Genomic DNA, 21,039 nt, shown 5'->3' with positions numbered 1-21,039 from the left:
TCGAGGTATGGAAGGTTTTTGTTTTGTTTTTTAGTAAGCATTAACTACAAAAGCAAAGGTCTGCTCGTGGCTTAGGCAAGTTGTGATTTGAGAGGAACAATTTTGGCATATAACCTTTTTGTGCGTTATAACGTGGACGCATTTGTATGTCTATTTCTGTGCTAACTAAGCTGACTCAAATGTTTTAAATCACATTTTCTTCCTTCTTTACTCACTGAGCCTTTCCGAATTCTGACCATGAGCCCAGCACTGTGCCACTGAAACGGAAAGAGGACAGTTAAAATTCAGGGAGGGGAGGCAGCATGGGCGATGGAATAAAAACAAACGCCGTGGGAGCAGCAGTCACGGGCCGCCCTCTCCGTGGGCGCAGCGGCCCAAGCAAACAGGCCCTGCTCTCGCCTGCTCTGAGACCTGAGGCCACAAGAACCGACATGACCTCCCAAGGCCACCAGCCCTAGTGGAGGGGCCCAGGACTCCGACCCATGGGGGTCGGCTCTGCCCAGCCGCAGTCCGGCCGGCTTTGAGACCACTCCTTCATTTCGTAAGCTCAGTTCCCTCCTCTGAACACGGGTGCACAAGCGGACATAACTCTTGCTGCGTGATCATCCTTCAGGTGACCCCAAAACCCATCCTATGGGGGTCCACCACCGCTCATTTTAAAAAAGCACCACAATCTTTCTTCACCATTTTAGCTTCAGGTAAAGTGAATGAGAGGATAAAATAAACGGGGCTCTATCAAGAACAGAGAATACGTGTTATTTTCTGATCAGAGCACCCCAAACAGCAAAAAGCTAGCAAGAGCTCATACAAATTTAGACTCCAAAACTTGGCTTTATCAACACTCTTAATTTAAAATCTCAAATGTATCAACAATTTTTACTAAAATTAATTATTTCTTTTCCAAATGTGAACTAACATTTCCCATATTATCAGATCTTACTGTTATGTGGTTCCCTGTCTTCTAAGTTAATTCCTCAATTATAACAAGGTCAGACTATGGAGACACCCAGCACCAAGGACTGGGACACCCAGCAGCAATGCGGGACACCCAGCAGCAATGACGTGGGACACCAGCACCAGTGACTGTGGGACACACGGCAGCAGTGACGTGGGACACACAGCACCATTGACTGTGGGACACACGGCAGCAGTGACGTGGGACACCAGCACCAATGACTGTGGGACACACGGCAGCAGTGATGTGGGACACCAGCACCAATGAGCAGTCCATTTTACAGTGTCGACAGACACTTTGCTGCATTTGAAGGGCAGGTGGTGGTCAAAGTGACGATCTTGGGAGCCTCCAGCATCATGGATAGAGAGTTTGGAGGGACAGAGGATTTGGAGGATCAATCTTCAGAGCGAGCAGACAGGCAAGGCAAGCTGCAACAATGGAGGGACACCTACCCACACACACACACACACACACACACACACACACACACACTAACAGCACTACGTCCTGTTACCACACTGCTCCTGCCTGGCCTCTGAGGTGGGGAGGGTGTACAGCATTCAGTCAGCAATTCTTCATTCCCTAGGGAGGACAGGGGTTGAGTTTTTTACTTTAAAAGACTCATCCAGTCATGACTGATAGATTGGTCGAGCCAGGCAGCAAGAAAACTGATGAAAAAAGCAACTCGGAGGGCCCCCTGCCCGAACCTGGTGGTGTGTGCACAGGACAAAGATGACCCCATGTCACTCGAGTGCTTTCACACAGAAACCCAAGTTCCCAACGAAGAGAAACCCTAATAGCATCCCTGCAAGGGCCTGCTCACATCATTTTATCATGAAACCAGTGCCAAGTGCCGGGGGCGTTACAAGAAGACCAAAAGCCATGGCAAAGAGAGGTTTCAGGTCATCGCTGGCTGGCCAGGGCCAAACACAGAGCTGGGGCCTAGTCCACGGTGGCCAGCGCGCAAGCCGACAGCTGTGACACCACCCGGGCAGGCGCTGAAAATAGCCAGGCGTTTGTTTATGTCGCCTGTGTTGACAGACAGCGTCGCAGCCCTTGGGAGGGGCTGCCCGGCGTCAGGGTGGGTCTTGGGGGACACTCAGTCAACAGCGAGACTTCAGGGGAAGGTCATCCAGAGACTGGAGCAAGCAGGTGGCAAGGGAAACAACGGAACTCGACACCCGTTTCTCGAACACTGGCTCTGAGGGGCGCCGACGCGAGCCAGGCACGGCAGGGCCCGAAGCCAGCCTGCCGCCGGGACCTCACAAACGAAAATAGCTTTAAAGGACAACCCACAATTAACACGGGAACAATTATCTTCCTAATTTAGGTTAATTTCTACTTCTCAGTGCTAGCTGGCAGGTGGGGGGGGGGGGCACCCTGGAGACATCTATGTGGGGGCTTTTTATCTTGTTCTTCCAAGTCCACACATTTTATATATCCTAAAGATTTAACACGTACGCCAGCACCGTCCGGAAAAAGGGCCTAAGCTCCGACAGCCTCTCTAGCTGTGAACTCAGGCTGGCAGCCTCCTGGAAGTGGCTGGCTGCATCTGCATGAAAATAGCACCCGTGTCCCCAGGAGTTCCTCCTCCGCTGCCCTGTCCTGTGTCCACACACCCCCGCGCATCCCTGGCAGGATGCTGCTCTCAGGGCCCAAGCTCGCACTGCAGAGGGCAAGCAGGTGGGGCCCTGGATGTGGGGTGCTCTGCGGATGTGGCACGCACAGCCACGGGCCCTCGGAGGCAGAATGTCCCAGAGCCGCTGTGTGGCAGAGCCCCGAGCTCCAGGAGTACCTGCCCGCCCTGTCCTTCCCTTCCCATCAAAGGATCAAAGGGCCCCCAGGCCTGCCTCGCAGCAAACACAGAGCTCTGGCTGCTCCTCCATGGCCAGAACACAAACCCTCTCAGCACTTGTTTGTTCTCGGCGTGACGCAAAGGCGTTCGAGAGCTTCTGCGATGAGCAGGGCAATGGAGGGTAAACACGGCTGTCCTGGAGTGGAGCAGCGGCCAGGGAATCTCACGGGCTGGCCTTGACCGGGCCACCCAGGCAGGAAACCAGAGCAGCCCCGGGACCCTTGGCAGGGTCTGCAAACTACAGACTGCCTCACCAGCCCCCTGACTTAAAATGTGTATCTTTAGTTCCAGAAGAGCAAAGAACAGTGTCCTATCTGGACATTAAGGCCAAAATAACGGGCCAGGCCAAATAACATGTGCAATTCAGGAACACCCCAATTCTCCAACAGGAACTACTAGTAAAGAGGGGTGTGGGGTAGAGGAGATACTGTTTCCTTTTTTGGAAAAGCGGTAGGATGGAAGCTCTGTATTGTGTGGATTTTGGGGTGGGCAGTCCCCTTTAAAAGTCAGCCCATTAGCACTCAAAGCAAAGCCCATTTAGGCACTTAAGAGGGAAAAGAACATTTTCAACTTTCGTTACCACCCAAACAATAAACAGGACCCGTTACATAAAGTTTGTTTGCTTGTTTGTTTAATAAAAAGGAGCTATACATCCCTCTAGAAATAAAGTGGGACCACCCACCTGGCCTGCAGATTCAGATCTGGGGCCAGTGGCAGCTACCCGGTGGCCCATGGTCCCCGTTCCCCAGGACTCGCTGGCACTGGGACCACCAGCAGTCAGCCTGGGAGAGGGCTTCTTGCCCTGTGTGTGCTCCCACTCAGCACCCTCAGAACCGCTCTTCCCAGCGCGCCCCTTGAGCGGCCCACGACTGCACGGGCTACATGCACCCGGAAATAGGGGGCTTGGAAAGGCTCTTTGTCCACTGAGCTCCAGGGACTTGAGACTCCAGGGCCTACCTCTTCCCGCCCAGCTCTGCTAGTGAGTAATTGTAAACATCCTGCAAGACGCAGGGCTTCCAGAAAACCCCATCTTAGAAGTGCTGCCCTGCACTATCCGGTGGGTGTGAATCCCTGAGGGCAGCTCCCACTGACCACGGGAGAGGCGCAGGCGGGGTCCCCAACTGGCAAGCAGCGGGAGAAAAGTGGGGCTGGGTGGGGCCGCAGACATAGGGGTGCTTGGGCAAGTCGCCTGAGCAGAGCTGCCCGACACTCTGCAGTCAAAGGGGGTCAGTCCAACCCGCAGGGTGGGACCCGATGCCAGCAGAGGCGTGGAAGGACCACGGAGAGCAGCTGCAGGTCAAGGGGCAGGAGACGAGCCAGGGCAGAGCCTGGGACCCCCACGCTGTTTGCCATGAAGGGATGGCCCAGCCCTCCTCCTGAAGAGGCCCCACTGCCGTGTGCAGGCACCACTGGGCATACCCTCCACCAGCTGCCCTTCTTTTCGGGACCATCCACACCCTGCACTGAGATACGAACCTGCGGCGCCCGGACACACAGTTCAGGTGTATGTACTATGGATGGCACAAAGACCCGAAGGCAGAAACACAGGCTCCATCCTGCCTCAGAAGACTATAGTGGGAAACAAGCAATAACAAAGACTTGCTAAGCACCTGCTTGGGCCCTTGCGGGCTAAAGCAACACGGGGACTTTAAGTCAGCCACTTGCAGTGAGAAAAAAGAAAGCAATCTTGCTAGAAGACATGTCTAGAAAGAGCTGAGCCATTACAATCATCCCCCCTTTTCTCCCCAGCCCCCACCTCCACTTCCTGCCATACGAACAGTAGTTACCTCTCCCAAGACAGGGTGTTTTCAGTCACATTTATGTGCTGCATCCCCTGGTGACTCAGAGGAGGACCACACTAACCACGCACGTGTCTCCCCAAGGGAAAGCAAGCGAGACCCTGAGGCTGGAGGGCTGGGGGAGTCCTGGAGGGACCTGTCCTTGCTTCCAGGGACGATGAAACCCACCATCAGATGTGTATTTTGGAAAGCTTCCTCTGGAAGCCTTGGGAGAGGCTGGTGGGAAACCCGGATTCTACTCAGCTTCCAGGAAAGAGATGGTGGTGGCAGTGGGGACAGCAAAAAAGCAGAGGGATTAAGCAGGTTTTTAGAAGAAAGAACTGCATCTGGGAACCTGATGAAATGTTGAGGGTGGGGAAGAGTGGGGAGTCCTGCCTGGCCCAGGTTTCAGGGGAGGGATGCTATCTTTCTCGGGAGGGAAGAACAGTGGTGCCGAACAGTTAGGAACAAAGGGCATGTCCACGGGCGCCCCAAAGTCCATCATGGGCGAGGCTCAGTCCAGGTGGGCTGGACACAGAAAAGAGAGCTGTCAGGGCTAAGCCGGAGCAGGAGCAGGAGCAGGAGCAGGAGGCGGGGGAGCCTGGAAGACCTCAGAGGCAGCCCGGCTCCTCAGCATCTCCCTCGGGGACACTGTGAGAGTCACATGATCAGAACTGGTGAGTCCTCGCACAGGGCAGAGGGCCAGAAAAGCTATGTCCCCGTTCCTATTCAAGGGATGATCATAATCAACAATTAGCCTCGAAGGCTCGACCCATCCAACAGTGGAGACATTGTCAGGTCAACTTTGGGACCAGAGCCCTCTAGTACAAGCTTCACTGCTAACCATTCGCAAAGGGTTTTCTGATGCAGTCCTGCGCTGCATAATGACGTTTCAGTCAATGACAGACCAGACCTACGACGGTGGCCCCATGAGATCAGCACCACATAGCCTAGGTGTGCAGTAGGCTGTACCATCTAGGTGTGTGCAAGCATACTCTATGATGTTCGCACAACCACAAAATCACCTAACAATGCGTTTCTCAGAACGCGTCCCCGTCATTAAGCAATGCAGTAAAACTGTGTAAACTGCAAAACAGCAAAATCTTACATTTATCCAGAAGCCGGTTATATAGAAACCACGGAGACAGAACAAGGACAGAAGAGAAGGGACTGGAAAGAAACACAATAAAGTGGTCACAGTGTGACCTCGGAGTGACAGGACTAGGAGAGGATTAGGAGGGATCTTTTATCCCATCTTCAGATGTTTTTATTCTTTTAAAAATTACCTAAAATAGCGGCTGGCTCTGTGGCCAAGTGGTTAAGTTCGCCAGTTCAGATCCTGGGCGTGGACATGGTGCCACTCATCAGGCCATGCTGAGGCGGCATCCCACATGCCACAACTAGAAGGACCCAGAGCTATGTATGGAGGGGCTTTGGGGAGACGAATAAAAAAAAAAAGAAGATTGGCAGCAGATGTTAGCTCAGGTGCCAAACTTAAAAAAAAAAGATTTTCAGTTTAAAAGAAAAATTTCCTAAAATAAACAGTTGCCATATTTATGATTAGAAAAAAAGAACAAAGCATGATTGCTTGTTCAAAGAGAAGGTTCTGGTCATTCTTACTTTACAATTTGCTGCTTCTTTCCCTCTTACCCCCTCTAAAGTTGTTTGTGTCTAGTCCACTGTTCCCACTGAGCTTCATTTTATAATTTAAGTAAAATGTCTTCACCAAAACCGACAGCAACAACAAAATCACCACCAACGGTGTTCTGCACCAAGAGACCAGCGAAGGGCCATCTTCTGCCACCCTCTTTCTGAACCAGGTAAGGGGCTTCTTAAGACCCCAGAACCTAGGGACTTGGATGATCCTTCCAGATGCTCCACTACTCTGTTGCACACACACTTCCTTTGCAGTAGCTTCTTTCAAGGCGCCACCGCTCTGACCTTTCCCTCGGGTAAGAGCCAGTGACTGGGGCTCACCAGCAACGAGCACTCGACCACGAACCGACCTGAATCTTCACACGAGAGAACTGGGGATGCCAGCAGCCTCAATGCCCCCACTTTACAGAGGAGGCCACTGGGGCGCAGAGAGCTCCAAGACTACCCAGGGTCCCCAGGGAGAAGCCTCAGAGGACTGATGCCAGCGGCCTTGCCCTTGAGGGCTCTGCTTGCACAGTCAGAAAGCCATCACGCTCAGAGGGCACATTTGCACCTGTGGATTTCACACTCACCCAGGCAGGCGCGCGCACACGTGCACACATGGCAGGCTTGGCCACATGGGCGCCTTGGGAAGGGATGCCGTCGCTGCCCCAAGGAGGAGCCTTCGTTATCAGCCTGCTGTGGGGTCCCTGCCCTCATGCTCAGGTCATAGCCCTGTCCTGCAGCACCGAAGCCCAGCTCGGTTTTTGTTTTCCCTCGTTTCACTGGTTACTGTCTCTCTTTTTCAAATGCACACGGCCAGCAGCAGAGCACTGACACTTAGATGCTAAAGGTCATGGCATTTCCCGCGGCCTCAGATGCCCTGCAGGGCTTCCTGGGGTCAGGGACACAATGCCGGCTGGCATTTAAGAGAACTCTCCCTGTTTTTGCAGGACTTAGCATTTATATGATCATTCCTGGCTTCTTTTCCTTGAACATAACTCATTAAATAACAAACCTCCGCAGTCCTTCCCAATTCGCCTGGGACAATGACATGGGAGCTGCCACACCCCCAGACTCTGGAGAGGCATTTCCACGGGGTTGAGGCTGGGGCACAGGAATCGGGGTTTTCCATGGAGCCCAGGAGATTCTTGGTGGCAGATAAATTGAGAAAACACTGGATTAATGGTTAAACTCACTCACCAGGCCTATCCAAATCAGACTATCTTAGAACTCTTTGCTCTAATTTCCCTTGACATTCAATATTTGATTATTCTTGCCAAAGAAATGAAACAGTGATCTACATGGTTTCCAAAAGATGTTCCCTGGGGCGCAGAAAAAAATAACAGAAGTTTCATTTCTGTTTATTTTTATATTTAAAAAAAGGAATTAGCTTTAGTCTACTTAACATAAGGGCTGGTCTGCGCCCTCACCCCAGACACTGTCAGGGACCCGGGCAGGCCCTCTTAGAAGCCAGGATGGAAGCATCGGAAGGCCCTTGGGGCCAGGGTTCCCTCCCAGCCTCAGAAGCCTGACTGAGACACTTTGCGGACGATCTGCCAGAAACAGGGACCAGGATGAGCAAGCGAGGAAGCTCCTGTGGCCTCAAACCTCCCTGAGGTGCAGGCGCTCGCACAAACCTCCGAAATGGGGGTGAGGGGCATCTGTAGCTCCATCAACATGGTGGCCTGCTCAGAGGGTGGGACTCTGAAGTCGACTGCACTGCAGAGAGGAACCCCACGCTGACTCAGGAAAGCTGTGTCTGGTGCTGCTGACCGGCCAGCCGGCAAGCCACAAAAGAGCCTCATGCAAGACGTGAGCTGGGCACTGGTGCTCAGGGGACCCAGAGCTTGGTGTGAGCCCTGAAGAAGCCCATGGGGTCTCCTTTCACAGCATCATGTTTTCCTCAAGAGAAGGCAGATCCTCTGCCCCAGCCATCACCTGCTACTTCTGGCCAGACCCCAGGCCACATAGCACACCCGCCTGGAGGCTGCGGCAGGTGCCATGGCCGCCCTGCCCAGGGGAGCCCGCACTGCTCTGCCTCCTCGGGGAGGGGGACACTCCCGCCGACGCATCCAAAACACGCACACTTCCATTTCTGCCCCTGGTCACCACATGATGATTAAGGAGCTGTTCTTGTCTACTTCCTAATTGGAACCTCTCTGAAAAAGTGACCAAGGGTAACAGAACCAGCAGCAAACTTTAACACAAAGCACAAAGGAAAACACAGTTTGTACATCAGTACAGTTAGGGGCTTGAGGGTGGAGCCGCACACCGGGGGTCTGCTCACCTTCAGTCTGTGGGGTCACTATCACACTGCAGGGCTCCCTTCGGAAGCAGTGGCGATTCTCTTGCCCATCCCTCTACGCAGTGCCCCACGCTGCCGCTGGGGGAGAGCCCACCGTCCCCGCTCAGCATTCCACTCTGCCCAGGTTCACTTGTGGCTCAGGAACCACAGGCACAGGAGAAGTGGTCCGGCAGAAAGGGCACGGTGACCAGCGCCAGGCCTCGGCAACAGCAGCAGCCAGAGAGTCTCCCACAGAGACTTCCCAGGAGAAGGAGGAGCACAGCTCTTCCCAAGTTTTATTTAAAAACAACACACACACACACACACACACACACACACACACACACACACACACACACATACCCCTTAAAAATGAAAACCACCCAGGGCCGTGGACCCACTGGCATTTTCTTCACCAATTGCGACCCCTCTGCACCTGCTCTTAGCAGCCCAGGGACAAGTGTAATCATTCCAGGTGTCAGCCCCAATTTTTCTCTAACTAGAATTTTTGTTCAAAGTATTCTGCATCCTCTTTAGAGTTAAAAAAAGAAATGGCCACCGTGATACAGCAGCCACTTCAAACAAGATATCAGGAGGCACCACGTGAGCAAGGACAGCCTGAGAGCCAGCCCCAACCTTGCCTGACCCCATGGAGTCATCCCTCAGGCAGGACACTGTCTGCCTGGTAACCATATTTCTGCAAACCCCCTTGTCGCCTCTGCTGGGTCTGGGTGCCCCCAAAAGGATGGCACACTCTCTCTGCACTAAGAAGGGACCCAGAAAACACTCGGGGGAGGACAAAGAAGGGCAGCCACGCCTGTGGGCCACGGCCACGGCGGCATGCTCAGTGCCCCCTCCCAGTGTCTTCTCCCACTGCTTCTTCACAGACACCCTAGCAGAGCAGTGTCACATGATCTCACCTTACGGGGAAGAAGTGGAGACACGTAGAGGTTAAGTCACCAGCCTAAGGTCACCAGCTGGTGAGCAGCAGCTCAGACTGGAAGCAGAACCCCTCCCCAGCTCCGCAGACAGAAAACCCCAGAGCCCACACGGCACCCAGCACCTCTTCCACGGCACAGGGCACAGCAGGACCACGACCTGACATGCATGTGAAGGCTCTGCCTTTATGCCTGTGTTTGGTTCACTGCTGTTGTTTCAGATACCGCCCACGTGACAGCCCAGTGGCCACATCGCTGTGCTGCAGCTTCCCCACCCGTAAGAGAAACCTACCTGATAAACACGTGTGAGAATGTCACCTTGCCTGAGTTCGCTCACTGTTAGCCCCATCTGTCATCAGCTAAGGAGGCCCTGTGGGTGTCAGGCCACACGAACATCACACAGACCTTCCCCACAGAGCCACCAGTCACTGTCATCCAAGACCTTGCTCGGGGCAGTGCCATCCCCTGCTCAAGCCCAGCAGACACAGGCTGGGGACAGGCCTGCTCAGGCTGCGCCACCTCAGAGACCACAAACATGAGCAGAACCTTAGGAAGACTGTGTTCACCACTCCAGAACTTCGAGAAACTCTGAGAAAATGGAGACCTAGTGAGTGACAGATAATTTTCAAAACAGAAAGGTAAATAGGATTCTTCCGATGATGGAGCGACAGGCCCGTCCCACAGCTGCCCAAGTCCAACATCATGACCGCTGCTGCTGCATGCCGCTACCCTGCCACCGCCATCACCAATGTGGACGAGAGGGTGCGAAGAAAAGCCAGAGACTAAGCAAAGACCAGAAGAGATACCCGTGCATCGTGGGTCTGGAAGTTTGCTGAAACCACAAGGGACGAATGCACACACAATATATTCACACAATAAAACAACCAGTGGACCAAAACATATATAAGAAACACCAAATAATTCTCCTAACCAAATGCTGGGGTGAAAGCGAGCTCGGAGCTCAGTAGGGGAATGTCTGGGCATTCTGGAAGCAGGCAGACCTGGCTCCAAGCCAGGCTGCGAGACTGATTTGGCTGGTCCCCTGGACAAGCTGTGGCTTCTCTGAGACCAGCAGGCCACCTAGGCATCAGAGCGGGATGAGACAAGATGCTTCCAGAACCCGACTCATAGTAGGGACCCATACGCACCGCAGCCCTTGCATCTCAGGGGAGACATGGGGCATCTTAAGTTCATGTGCACGCATTGCACATAACTCTAGGGTCCAGTGACCCTCGCTGTCGCGATCCCTTTGTCACCATCGTCACTCCAGCTCACAAGTCTCCCAAGTTGCAAGCACTTTACAGGAGATTCCTCATTTACCTACACAACCACCCTGGGGGGCAGCGGCCCCTCTCCCCACATCCTCACTGTAAACTCTGCCTCCTCTAAATCCCAATGAACAGCACGTCAAGGATCAACAGCAACATCCGCTATGTTGACAAAGCCCCGAAACCACGTTAGAGCCACTTACCCAGAACCCACCAAGGTGGAAATCCTCACAGTTCACCTACAGGGGCTGCACATGGCACAGACCTCAATAAATCACAACACTTCAGAATTATTTTCATCTAATTACTAAGAACCTCTCCTAGACTTAACTGTGTCCTACAATGAATAATATTATTCGCTCAAAAATGTACTGTGTCAGCAAACACCCCTTCTTTGTCAAATATTTAAACCTTGGGAGTGAGTGGCAGCCGGCCACCATGAATAGTCCCCAAAAGTCAACACATCAATGATCAAAAATTTTTCTTTTAACAGCAGAAAGGCTACTACCAAGCAAAGCTATGTCAGACGGGCACGACGTGGCGCGATGGCCAGGACAAAGGCACTGTAATTTATCTGAACAATTCAAGTGAAACACTTGCGTGGCATAATCCCAGACAGATGCTCCGGCTCCCCTCGTGCAGCAACGGTGCTTGGAGGCAGAAGCAAGAAGAGGTGAGCACGCCCTGGCGGGGTGCCCTTTATCACGCGTGTGCGATTCGAGGGCAGCTATGTGCATTTATTTGTATTGATGTTTAACAGGCTAGTGACCAACATTTACTTATTGGCTAAGTAATTTTCAACAGTATCCACAGCAACAGAATAGAATCCCCTGAGTGAGAAGAGTCAGGGGTGGAATCGAGGAGCGAGCTCCGTCTACACTGGTTGACTCCCAGTGAGTGACTTCACAGACCCTAAACTGAGTACAGCCCATCTGGTCGTCCGTTTGCCTGCATGTCCAGCTTCCCCGCCCTGCTCAAGCTGCCTGCTCCCGGGGCGTGTAACATGAGAGGGACACACCAGACAAGCCAAACCAGCGACAGGACTCTGGCCGAGAGCCTGCAGGGACACAGCTGAGGACAGAGCAGATGGAGAGGGGGAGGAGACCAACACAGGGCCGGGGGTGGCGGGTGGGGAGAAAGAGAAAGACAGAGAAGAGTGGATGATCTTGCCCGAGGACCTCTGCAGTTGTGTCCCATGCATTCCTCCTGAATTCCATCAATGCACCCCTTTTTCTCGTGCCACTCAGGGAAGGTCTGTTCCTTCGACCAAATGCACCCTGCCTAGAACAGTCAGTGCGTCTGTCTCTGTATCTCAGGACATCCCTCATGCCATCTTCCAAACAGCCTTGAGAAGAACCAAAAATTCAGCAGGACTGACACTGCCCAGGCCACTCACTGCTCCAATACCCCTACTCCAACACAACCCCTTCTCTTTTTGATCCCACCTGGGAAATTCAGAAGGATTAAACCTTCTATTTTCAAATAACTGAATAAAGAATGGATCCTCGAGCCCTCAGTCTAGAGCCTCCTTAGAGCTGCGCTATAGGTAGCCACAGCCACGTGTGGCTACTTAAATTAAAATTAATTAAAATTAAATGAAATTTAAGATTCAGTTCCCCAGTCGTCGTAGCCACATCTGAAGTGCTCTCCAGCCACACGTGGCTGTGGCTACCAAATTTGTCAGTGCAGCTACAGATCATCTCCATCCTCGCAGAAAGTTCTAGATTAGAGGACCAAGGAGGTCTCTTCTTTATAAGGCTGCCTTTGTTTCCAGTGTCTTTCCCTCTTCCTCCAAGCGAGCAGGGGGAAAAACCCTCCCAAACGTACTTGACTCTGTTCTATAAATGTGGATTAAGCTGGATTGAGTTTTCCTGCCGAATGGGAGTGAAGTACAGAAGTGGAAATAGCACACCTTCGGTTCCCAGTGAACCCCAGGGAGTTGTAAAAACGCCCAACTTTCCCCTCACCAGTTCTTACAGAGTTTTTCCAGACTGCTCTTTTCCTCCTCTCTCCTTTTCCATGACTGCATATTGCTTGACGGTGGGAAGAAATGAGGGAGAAGGAAAAAGCAAGAAGCCCATTTTACTCATTCTATCCATCCATATCCACGTTGTTCCCGCAGGGCTGCAGGGGCACCAGTCTCCACAGGGCCATGTGAGAGCCCTCCCTTGAGGCAAGGGGCGTTTGCTCTCTGCTTTTCCCCATTCGGGGACCAGAAGGGCTGAGAAAGGAAGCTCTGACCCTTCTCCACGCCCTGGCAGTGCCTATTCCGCCACGTCTGCTCCTATTTCTTCCCTCAGCCCCGATGGGGAACTATGCCTTTCCACGGGAGCCCCTTATGGGAGATGCCTGGCTCCCACCTCCTTCACTTACCAGACGGAGGCACCCTCTGGAAAGGAGAGCACCTCCTCTCTCGCTGTGCTCTCGTTCTGAAAAGCCTGCCTCCCATTCCAGCCACTATCGGAAATGATAACAGGTTTTGTGGTGTATTTTTACAGTTCGTGAGGTTCTCACTCCTGTGGAATGTTCCTCCTGCCTGTTTGGCCCAAATGTAACTGTCCTCTATCTGCTCTTAAAGTAACCACAAGTCTCAGACAAGAGCAGCGGGCCAACAGCTAACGATGCCAAGCTGGGCCTTCCACATTGGGCCACATTTTGAATCCTGCTGATGCTTTATTCATTTGTTTATGAAAAATGTAGGAGGCAGATGTAATCAACGCTACAGTGCTCCTGCACTTGTGGTTGCTGGACGGAATCTCTGACCGCGGTTTGTTTCTCCGTCGGAAGCCTGGTTGCTCACTACCGTTGAAGAGATTATGCCTAAGACCAAAGCTACTCAGCTTTTTCTTCTTAAAAAAAAAATACACAAAGGAGGCCTCGAGTCCTCTGCTAGCACGTCATCACTGTGGAGTCAGGAATAAGTGATTCCATAGCCATGGAAAGAGGGATCGGTGCAGTCAGTGACATCTGATGATACAGACAGCTCACCAGATGGACTAGAAAACCCCTAATGCCACAGCTCTCTGCCGACAGAGAAGAAGCTCTGACTCCTGCAGGTCTCACTTTGAAAAAATAAGGACTCTGTTCTGGGTGGAAAACAGTATTCTCCAGAGGAGTGTGTCGAGCTTTCACAGTGAACGGGCAGGCGGTGGCAAAACCCAGACACCTATGTCGGCCAAAGGAGCCACGACTCAGAAGTTTCCAGGGACCTCTGGGTGGGTCTGCTTCAGAGTCAGCGCAAGGTGCAAGTGCCAGCAAATTGGTCAAATTAAGACCAATCACACAGGACTACCCCTAAGGCTCGCCCCACTGGGAAATGGAGGCAAAGAGTGGAGGTCTCTCCAGGGAATCTAGGTTCTCGAAAAACGCACCTCTCCTTGATGTACCTCACAGATACCTAGCACATCAGGAAAGAACAGCTTCTCACCCTGGAGAGGACCCCACGTGCTCCAAACTTCTCAACCAGTCCTGTCTCTTTGCTAGCTGTGCAGTGGAGGGAACCAAGCACCCCAGGGACATGTGGTAGAGATGGCCCAGCCGCCAAACCCTGGCTCCAGGCACCCCCCCCTCCCCAAGAGACGAGCGCCCTCCTCTGCTTCCCTCTGGGCCTGAGAGCAGCGGCCACAGGCATGGGAGGCGTTTTAAACGAGCTGTCCATCAAGAAAACCATGTGAAAATCGTTCACTCTTAAGAAAGCAAGCCCCATTATTCTCCCCTGAAGTCCCTCTGTGGTAGGACTCCTCCCCATCAGAGGGTCCTTGCTGTCTGGGACATGAAAACTAGTACTCCCGAGCACGACAGAGAGGAAGGAGCCCAAGTCAGGGAGGGGATGGAGACAGTATCGCCTCACTGTCCTGAGCGGGCACCTGGAGGCCACCTTGGTGTATGGACGCCCGGCCCTGGAGGACCAGCCTCTCTGGCTCGGTGAGAAGACAGAGCAACTACAGGCATCGGCGGATCTGAGGGGCGGGGCTCCTTGGCAGCCCCCAGGGCTTGATGACTTGAAATAAATGTTTCTTGCTTTTTATCTACTCAAACGTACTTATTTTTTTCTCTGGTGCCTGCTTGAAATTTCACTTCCCCTCTTCATCAAGACCTGTCCGTCAGTTGTAAAGGGAAATATTCTTCATCCTTTTGCAATCATTTCCAAACGTCTCTGGCGTGGCCCTGAGGGTTTGAGACCCCGGGGTGTGAGGGCAGCCGTGATGGTGGATGAGCAGCCGCCCACCCGTTTGCTTTTCCACTTATTTTCTCACTACAGCTGCTTTGCTTTGTTCTCTTCTTGAAATCCTCTTGTCATCATAACGTTTTCAGCCTCTTTTTTTTTAGCTCACAGTTGAGGAAACCAACCAGTTGAGTTGTTGCCTCAGTGATTTGCTAATCAAGTGAAAAATTCAAGTCAGCCCTGCGCTGCCTGTGTATCTGTAAAAATAGCTCATTTGTAAACTGCAACCTGCGGCAACCAGAGCCCTCGTTCCCCATTCTTAAAAAGGACCTTTGGCAACTGTGTCTTCTGCATCCGTGGCAGGGCCCTGCGGTCACCCACACCTCCTGGGAAGGCCCGGGCACAAGAGTTTCTGTTGGGGACCCTGGAACTTATTCAACTCCCAAGGTCCCCTTCCCCTGGTGTTCCCGTCAATGTTCAGCACCAAGGTCCCAGCTCCTGACGTGTGCCTCTGTATCCATCGGCCTCCCGGATCCTTCCTACCCTCTCCCACCTCAGCCCCTCCCCTCGCTGAGTACACCCTGCAAGGCTGCCAGCCGAGCTCTGGAACCAGACTGCCTGTGGCCCACCCCCAGCTTCCCCAGTGATGACAGTTGACCTCAGACAAATTGCCTAACCTCTCTGGGTCTGTTCCTCATATGCAAAATGGGCTAAATGCAGCAAATGTGCAAAGCCAGAGCTGGAAAGCCCTTATCCACGTGAGCTTCGGCAGGAGTCAGCAAACCCAGTACCTGCTCCAAGAATTTTTAGTATCTGCCGCTGAGAGGATCAAATGACATAAGCCATGTAAACACTGGGCGAGTCAGGAGCATGAAACGATACTCGGTGACGGCTCGGTGTCACTTCCATTATTAATAATTTGAAAAAGCAGATTAACACGCCAGGCCCCACTTAATTCTCAGGGCTCCCGTGAGGCTCAGCTGGAAGAACGTAACATACAGGCAAACACACTAAGAACTCAGTGTGCAAAATAAATTGTTCAAGTCTGTTGAAACTTCTTGCTCCTTCAAAAGGCGTGCTGTTTTAAAAGGGGATCCGGGCCTGAGGAAAAGTTTTACACAGCTGACGATGTTCCCTGTTGCCGGGCTCCGTAAACACCACTGCATCCCGTTAGAAGCCCAACCACTGTGCTGTTCCCTATGCCTGTGGACACTGAGGGTAACTGTCTGTCTCCCCATCTATTTAACAGGGATTAGGAATGACCCAGTGCGTACGTCCCAAGCAGGAACAAGATTCCACATGTGATTTTCTAAAGTTAGCAAAAAGAAAACCATATGAAAATGCAAATAGTTTAGAGCCAAGATCTTCGTGGTGACCCACACAGCCCAGCAAATGGCAAACGGCGAGGTCCACACAGTCCAGACGTCATCCCTTCCCGTTACTCGGGAACGTCCAGCACTTTCCTCCAGCTGGCCTGGGGTGTGTCAGGAGGCAGTGGCCTGTACAGCAGGCTGTCTTCTTAGCAAAACCCTCGTGTGGGGCAAACACACCCATCGCCGTGCTGGCACATGCTGAAGGCTCATTAAGAGTTTTTTCAATTTAAGTAGAGGCAATAAATTAATTTGAATAACACGAATATAGCCACACTCATGTGAATTTTTTTTGCTGTGTTTTCTAACTGTAATTACAATAACCAAGTGATCAGTTTTCTTGCGTGTTGGTGTCTGTAGGTTTCTCTAAGTGGTGGCAGGTCTACTGGTAGCTAATGTCGAGAGTCTGGTTGGCAAACCTTCATCCTCATTACATTTCCCGGGCAATGGCAGGAACATTCTTCATTCCTTCTGCCCAGACAGCTTTGCTGAGTGCAGTTCAGTGACGCTCTATGCGTCTATACCTCCTTCACTGGGGAGCCGGGGTCTCCCTGAAGCCATGCCATGGCAGCAAGTGAATGCTGGTGGCGTCCTCCCCAGGCACGAGGAGCTGGTGGCAGGATGGCCCAGCTTCTCCCCCTTTCTTTGTAGAAGCCACCCTGCCAGGGCCCGAAAAGGGGCAAGAGGCTTTCTCATTTTTCTTTTTCTTTTTTCCTATTTTTGTACATATAACACTATTTCTGCATGAACTATTTTCAAAAGAAAATGCCAAAATAAGTTCTAGAAGTTTCCACATTTGTAGGCAGAATAAATGAGAACTCAGTTTGGTTTTCAATCATGTTCAAATTATTTGCATATGTGCAGCTTAGTTTTGTTTAGTTACTAAAGTCTGGCCATCCCTAGACGAATGGACCAATGAAACTTTTGTATTTCAAGTTTAAATATATTTACACACGCACACACACACAGACGTGTGCACATGTTTAAATTTGTATAGATGAATCTAAAGTTAGCAAACACTTTTCCGACGTCCGTTACCTAGACACCTTTGGGGACACAGCTGTCACTGCCCTCACAGGCCAAGAATCCAAGCAGCATTCAGGACGACCACGCAGGCAGCAAAAACAGAGAAACACCAAGTCACCAGTATCTGATTAACGAAGTATTGTGGGTAAACTCAATGTTATGGTGACTCCCCCCTCGCTGAAATTATTGCTAGCGTTCTAGACTGCCTGGCTTAGTAGGTGAGAATCATTATATTTACATAATTATTTAATGATTCAAGGTCTCAGAGAATACTGCCACCTGTGGTCAGTCTTGCTTCTAGGAACTGACGAGGGCTCTGGGTTTATAAGGACCCAGCTCCTCCCCAGGAAGTCACTTTTCTGATCACATCCCTGATTTCCCCTTGTTTTCCTATCATTCCCATCTCTTCATACACTTAGAAGGCAGGAAAAGTTCAGCTCCTGCAGTGACTGCCAAGGCCCATTGGTGGGATGTGAGCCACTGACCCAGGTCAGAGGTCAGTGACTGCAACCAAGGACACAGACTTCCTGATGGACACAAGGGTCTCAGAGGCCATCCCAGCCAGGCCTGTTCACTAAATGTCACCCACTGGGGGCTGGTAGTGTTTGACTAATACCTGATCCGAGGCCAAGCGAGCCTGTGTGAACACGCATCTGGGCCCCACAGCAGACCTTGTCTTAGTCATCAGGTCAGCGCCACACTGACCACACTCCGGTTCCAGGTCTTCACAATCACCACGCAAAACGTAAGTTGGAAAATGTGTTCTTCATTTAAACCATTGGATGCCTGCTCAACAGCAGGGCCAGATGCCTGGGGCAAGGTCCCCAGCTCCCCAAGTGTCCTTCCTGTACCCCTGGCTCCACCCAGCTGACGGCAGGACCAAGGCCCTCGGGCACAGCACAGCCTAGCCCCAGTGCCTGCCTGGTTTTAAATGGTGATAAGGGGGTGAGATGGGGGGCAAAGGCAGGACCCCACTCCACCCTAGATGCTCCAGATGACAACCAGGTAACCCCAGCCTCATTTCCCACCAAGCCCCATGCCTGGTGGGGACTTTCAGTGAGAGAACCCTCTGGAAGGGCTGCTGAGATGCATAGGGATGTTTGGGGGTTCATGGGGAGGGCCTGAGCCTCCTGTCCCCATCTCCCCAGGGAGCTCCGTACCCAAGCTTGGCAGGATTGGGGAGCAGCAGGAGTCACAGGGGCCACAGGCCAGGGAGTGACACTGTGCATTCTCCTCCAGTTCATCTTTGGCCTCAAACACTCCAGCGAGCCCTTCAAGGGCTGAGCTGTCAGAATGATCCTTTCCAGGCTGTGCCCCCGTGCACTTTGCTTTCTTTTGGCCTCAGGGGCCTGGAAGGGTCTGGAAACCTGGCATGAAGGAAGAGAAGAGCCCCGGGCGCAAAGCTCGGGAACCGGAGTGGGCTCCATGCCCCAGTGGCCATCCTCGGCCAGGCCGGGGGCTGCACCCAGGACCCTCAGGGAAACATGAGTTGTTTTTAGAAACACGAAGAAGGGGTTATATTTAGAAACAAAGCACCACAGAGCCTGAAGACATGACAGCGGCCTCCCAGTAACACCGGCGGCCCCTGCTGGGACCTGGGACAGAAGGGGTTTTTCGGAGCAGGTGCCTGGACCCCCGGAGGGCTGGGTGGCCAGAGGTCCTGGGCTGAGTGGTCAGGAGGCCGTGTCCTCCACATCCTCGAGCCGCTCTCACACTGCCCCAGAAACTGGCGCTGCTGCTCCCCAAACCTCCCAGGACTTGCTGTGGGTTCTGAACACGGCCATCTAAACGGTCCGAGGACCGCTGTCGCTCCAGAGAATGATCAGGAGAAGCTCCACCTACTCAGATAATGTTCCAACAGCCACAGTGGGCCTGCCAAACTGTCGGGGGGGATTTTTTTCAAGTTCTCATTTAGAACCAGCAAAACGGAGTCAGGCCATTCGAGAGTTGTACATTTTCTTCCCAGCTCCGTGGATTCAGGAATGGCCGCACGCTGGTCTCTACAGCATCATGTTTTGTCAACATCAGGATCTCCGCCTCTCGCTTCTGATGTTCACACACAAACTAAACACACAGGCCCAGCAGCAAAGGCCCAAGGAAGGCCCCTTGTCCAGCCAGAAAGGAAGGCCACACAAGCGTGGGCTGAGAGAAGCAAGACAGCCCTGCTCCTGCAGCCCTGCCAGGGCTGATCCCAGCCGCAGCCCCTAACCCTGAGACCCTGCACAAGGCATCCACCCTCTCTGTGCCTCAGTTTCCTCCTCTGTGAAATGGGGGTCATAAAAGGACCTACTTTTACAGGTGTGTTTTGAGGATTATGTAAGAAATTTCATTCACACACTTAGCACGGGGCCTAGCCCCCAGAAAGCACTCCATAAATACTAGCCATCGTTTTATAGATGACAGAGTGAGACTCCCGGAGGGGAAGGCCATTACCCTTGGGACTAGCCACAGACCTGGTTCTGCCTCCCTGGGCTGGTGACACAGAATGACAGTCTAACCTGAGTGGCACTGAGCACGGATTTTCCTAATAAGAATTTCACACTTCTACGAGGCTTCACGGCGACTCAGGAGTGAGCACCATGGCCAAGATTCCTAGGTTTCTGTTTCCAGAGGGTCTTCTGAACAAAGGAGGCATCTGCAGATCTCTCTGGAAGATCGGCACCAATGGAAAATAACAATAACGGAGATATTTTTGGTGTTTACACAAAAGAAAAATACGCAACCAGCATCCTCAGCCGTCCATGGCTCCCAGCAAGTGAGGCCCCATACTTCTGATGTAGGTGAGTTAGTTTTGCATATTTCAAAAGGGCAAAGGGCCGTGTTCATGGGAGAGTCCATGTAGAGTAGAGTGGCCTCAGGGTTCCAGGGAGATCGAGCGCAACCCTGCAGCCAGACGCAGGGCTGGCCCCACAGACCTCTAGCATTGGCAGCTGGGTAACTGAGTCCCCCTCTACACCAAGAACTCCGTCTGCCAGCAGCCGTCTCTCCCCACGGACCTCTGCATGTGGCCTCAGGTCCACTCCCTGCCACGCGGTCAAGCCCCTCACCAGCCGACACTCCGATCCCCTTCAGTCTTGAACCCAAACCCCTCCAGAACGCATCGAGGCCAGCGGAGGTGGCACAATGCCACTGTTCCCCCACTCACTGAGTTTATACGTCCTAAGTTGACTCTAGGTAGCAAGTCACCAGGTTCCTCAGAACAACGCTCTGCAGTTACATAACAGAGCCGGGAAATCCTTTACGAGTTGCTTAAAAAAGAGTTAATCACACTGAACGTGGACTTTACCTTCAGCCAAGGCTTTTGCTGAGATCCCAGGAGCCCCTCAGAAGCCGGTCCTGCCGGGGCTCAGCCCGCAACAGAGGAGAGCGCTCACGTCGCGCCCTCCCGGCGCTCGCTGATGAAGAATGCCTCGCTCCGCCCCGACATCTGGTTTCTATTTCATACCCATGTTGTCACATTACATAACAAGCAGATGATACGCGGGGTCGCCACAAGACTTTCGGCTCAAGATGTCCAGAGAACGCCCCAGAAGGCTGTTTATACTCGGGCTCACGAGAGTTCACCAAATCTGAATTAGTGCGGAAGCCGCACCATTCCAAGCTAAACTCAGGACTCCCAGCTGACGCCCTCGGAGCCAGAAGCGAGACCCCGCCTGCTTGGAGGCTTTGATTTGGACTGAGGTCCGTTCCTAACTTCTTCCTCTCTTCCACATTCAAAGTGGGCAAAGTAGAAGTCATCTGTGGCCTGAACATAATTTTCCT

At 52.5% G+C, this 21,039-nt stretch overlaps 1 protein-coding gene across 11 annotated transcripts in view; it reads right to left on the bottom strand.

Annotated features, from left to right (window-relative positions):
* The window catches only part of HDAC4 (histone deacetylase 4), a 335,893-nt gene that overhangs the window by 231,586 nt on the left and 83,268 nt on the right, over positions 1–21,039 (bottom strand). The window contains exon 1 of one of the 11 annotated variants that reach the window (XM_070489247.1): positions 20,564–20,720. The exons of 7 other annotated variants lie outside the window; for them this stretch is intronic. Coding sequence is in view for 1 of the 4 variants with exons in the window: in XM_070489246.1 (XP_070345347.1) it covers positions 8,947–8,980 (34 nt within the window). In the remaining 3 variants the exon portion in view is untranslated. Of the gene's footprint in view, positions 1–8,513; positions 8,785–8,946; positions 9,031–9,430; positions 9,604–20,563; positions 20,721–21,039 lie in introns of those variants that run through there. 3 more of the 11 variants (XM_070489250.1, XM_070489246.1, XM_070489248.1) reach the window with 3 other exon arrangements.

Source organism: Equus asinus, chromosome 19 (assembly GCF_041296235.1).
Source record: "Equus asinus isolate D_3611 breed Donkey chromosome 19, EquAss-T2T_v2, whole genome shotgun sequence".
NCBI classification, from domain to species: domain Eukaryota; kingdom Metazoa; phylum Chordata; class Mammalia; order Perissodactyla; family Equidae; genus Equus; species Equus asinus.
The sequence above is the reverse complement of the archived record's forward strand: the minus strand, read 5'-3'. Positions and strand labels throughout refer to the sequence as shown.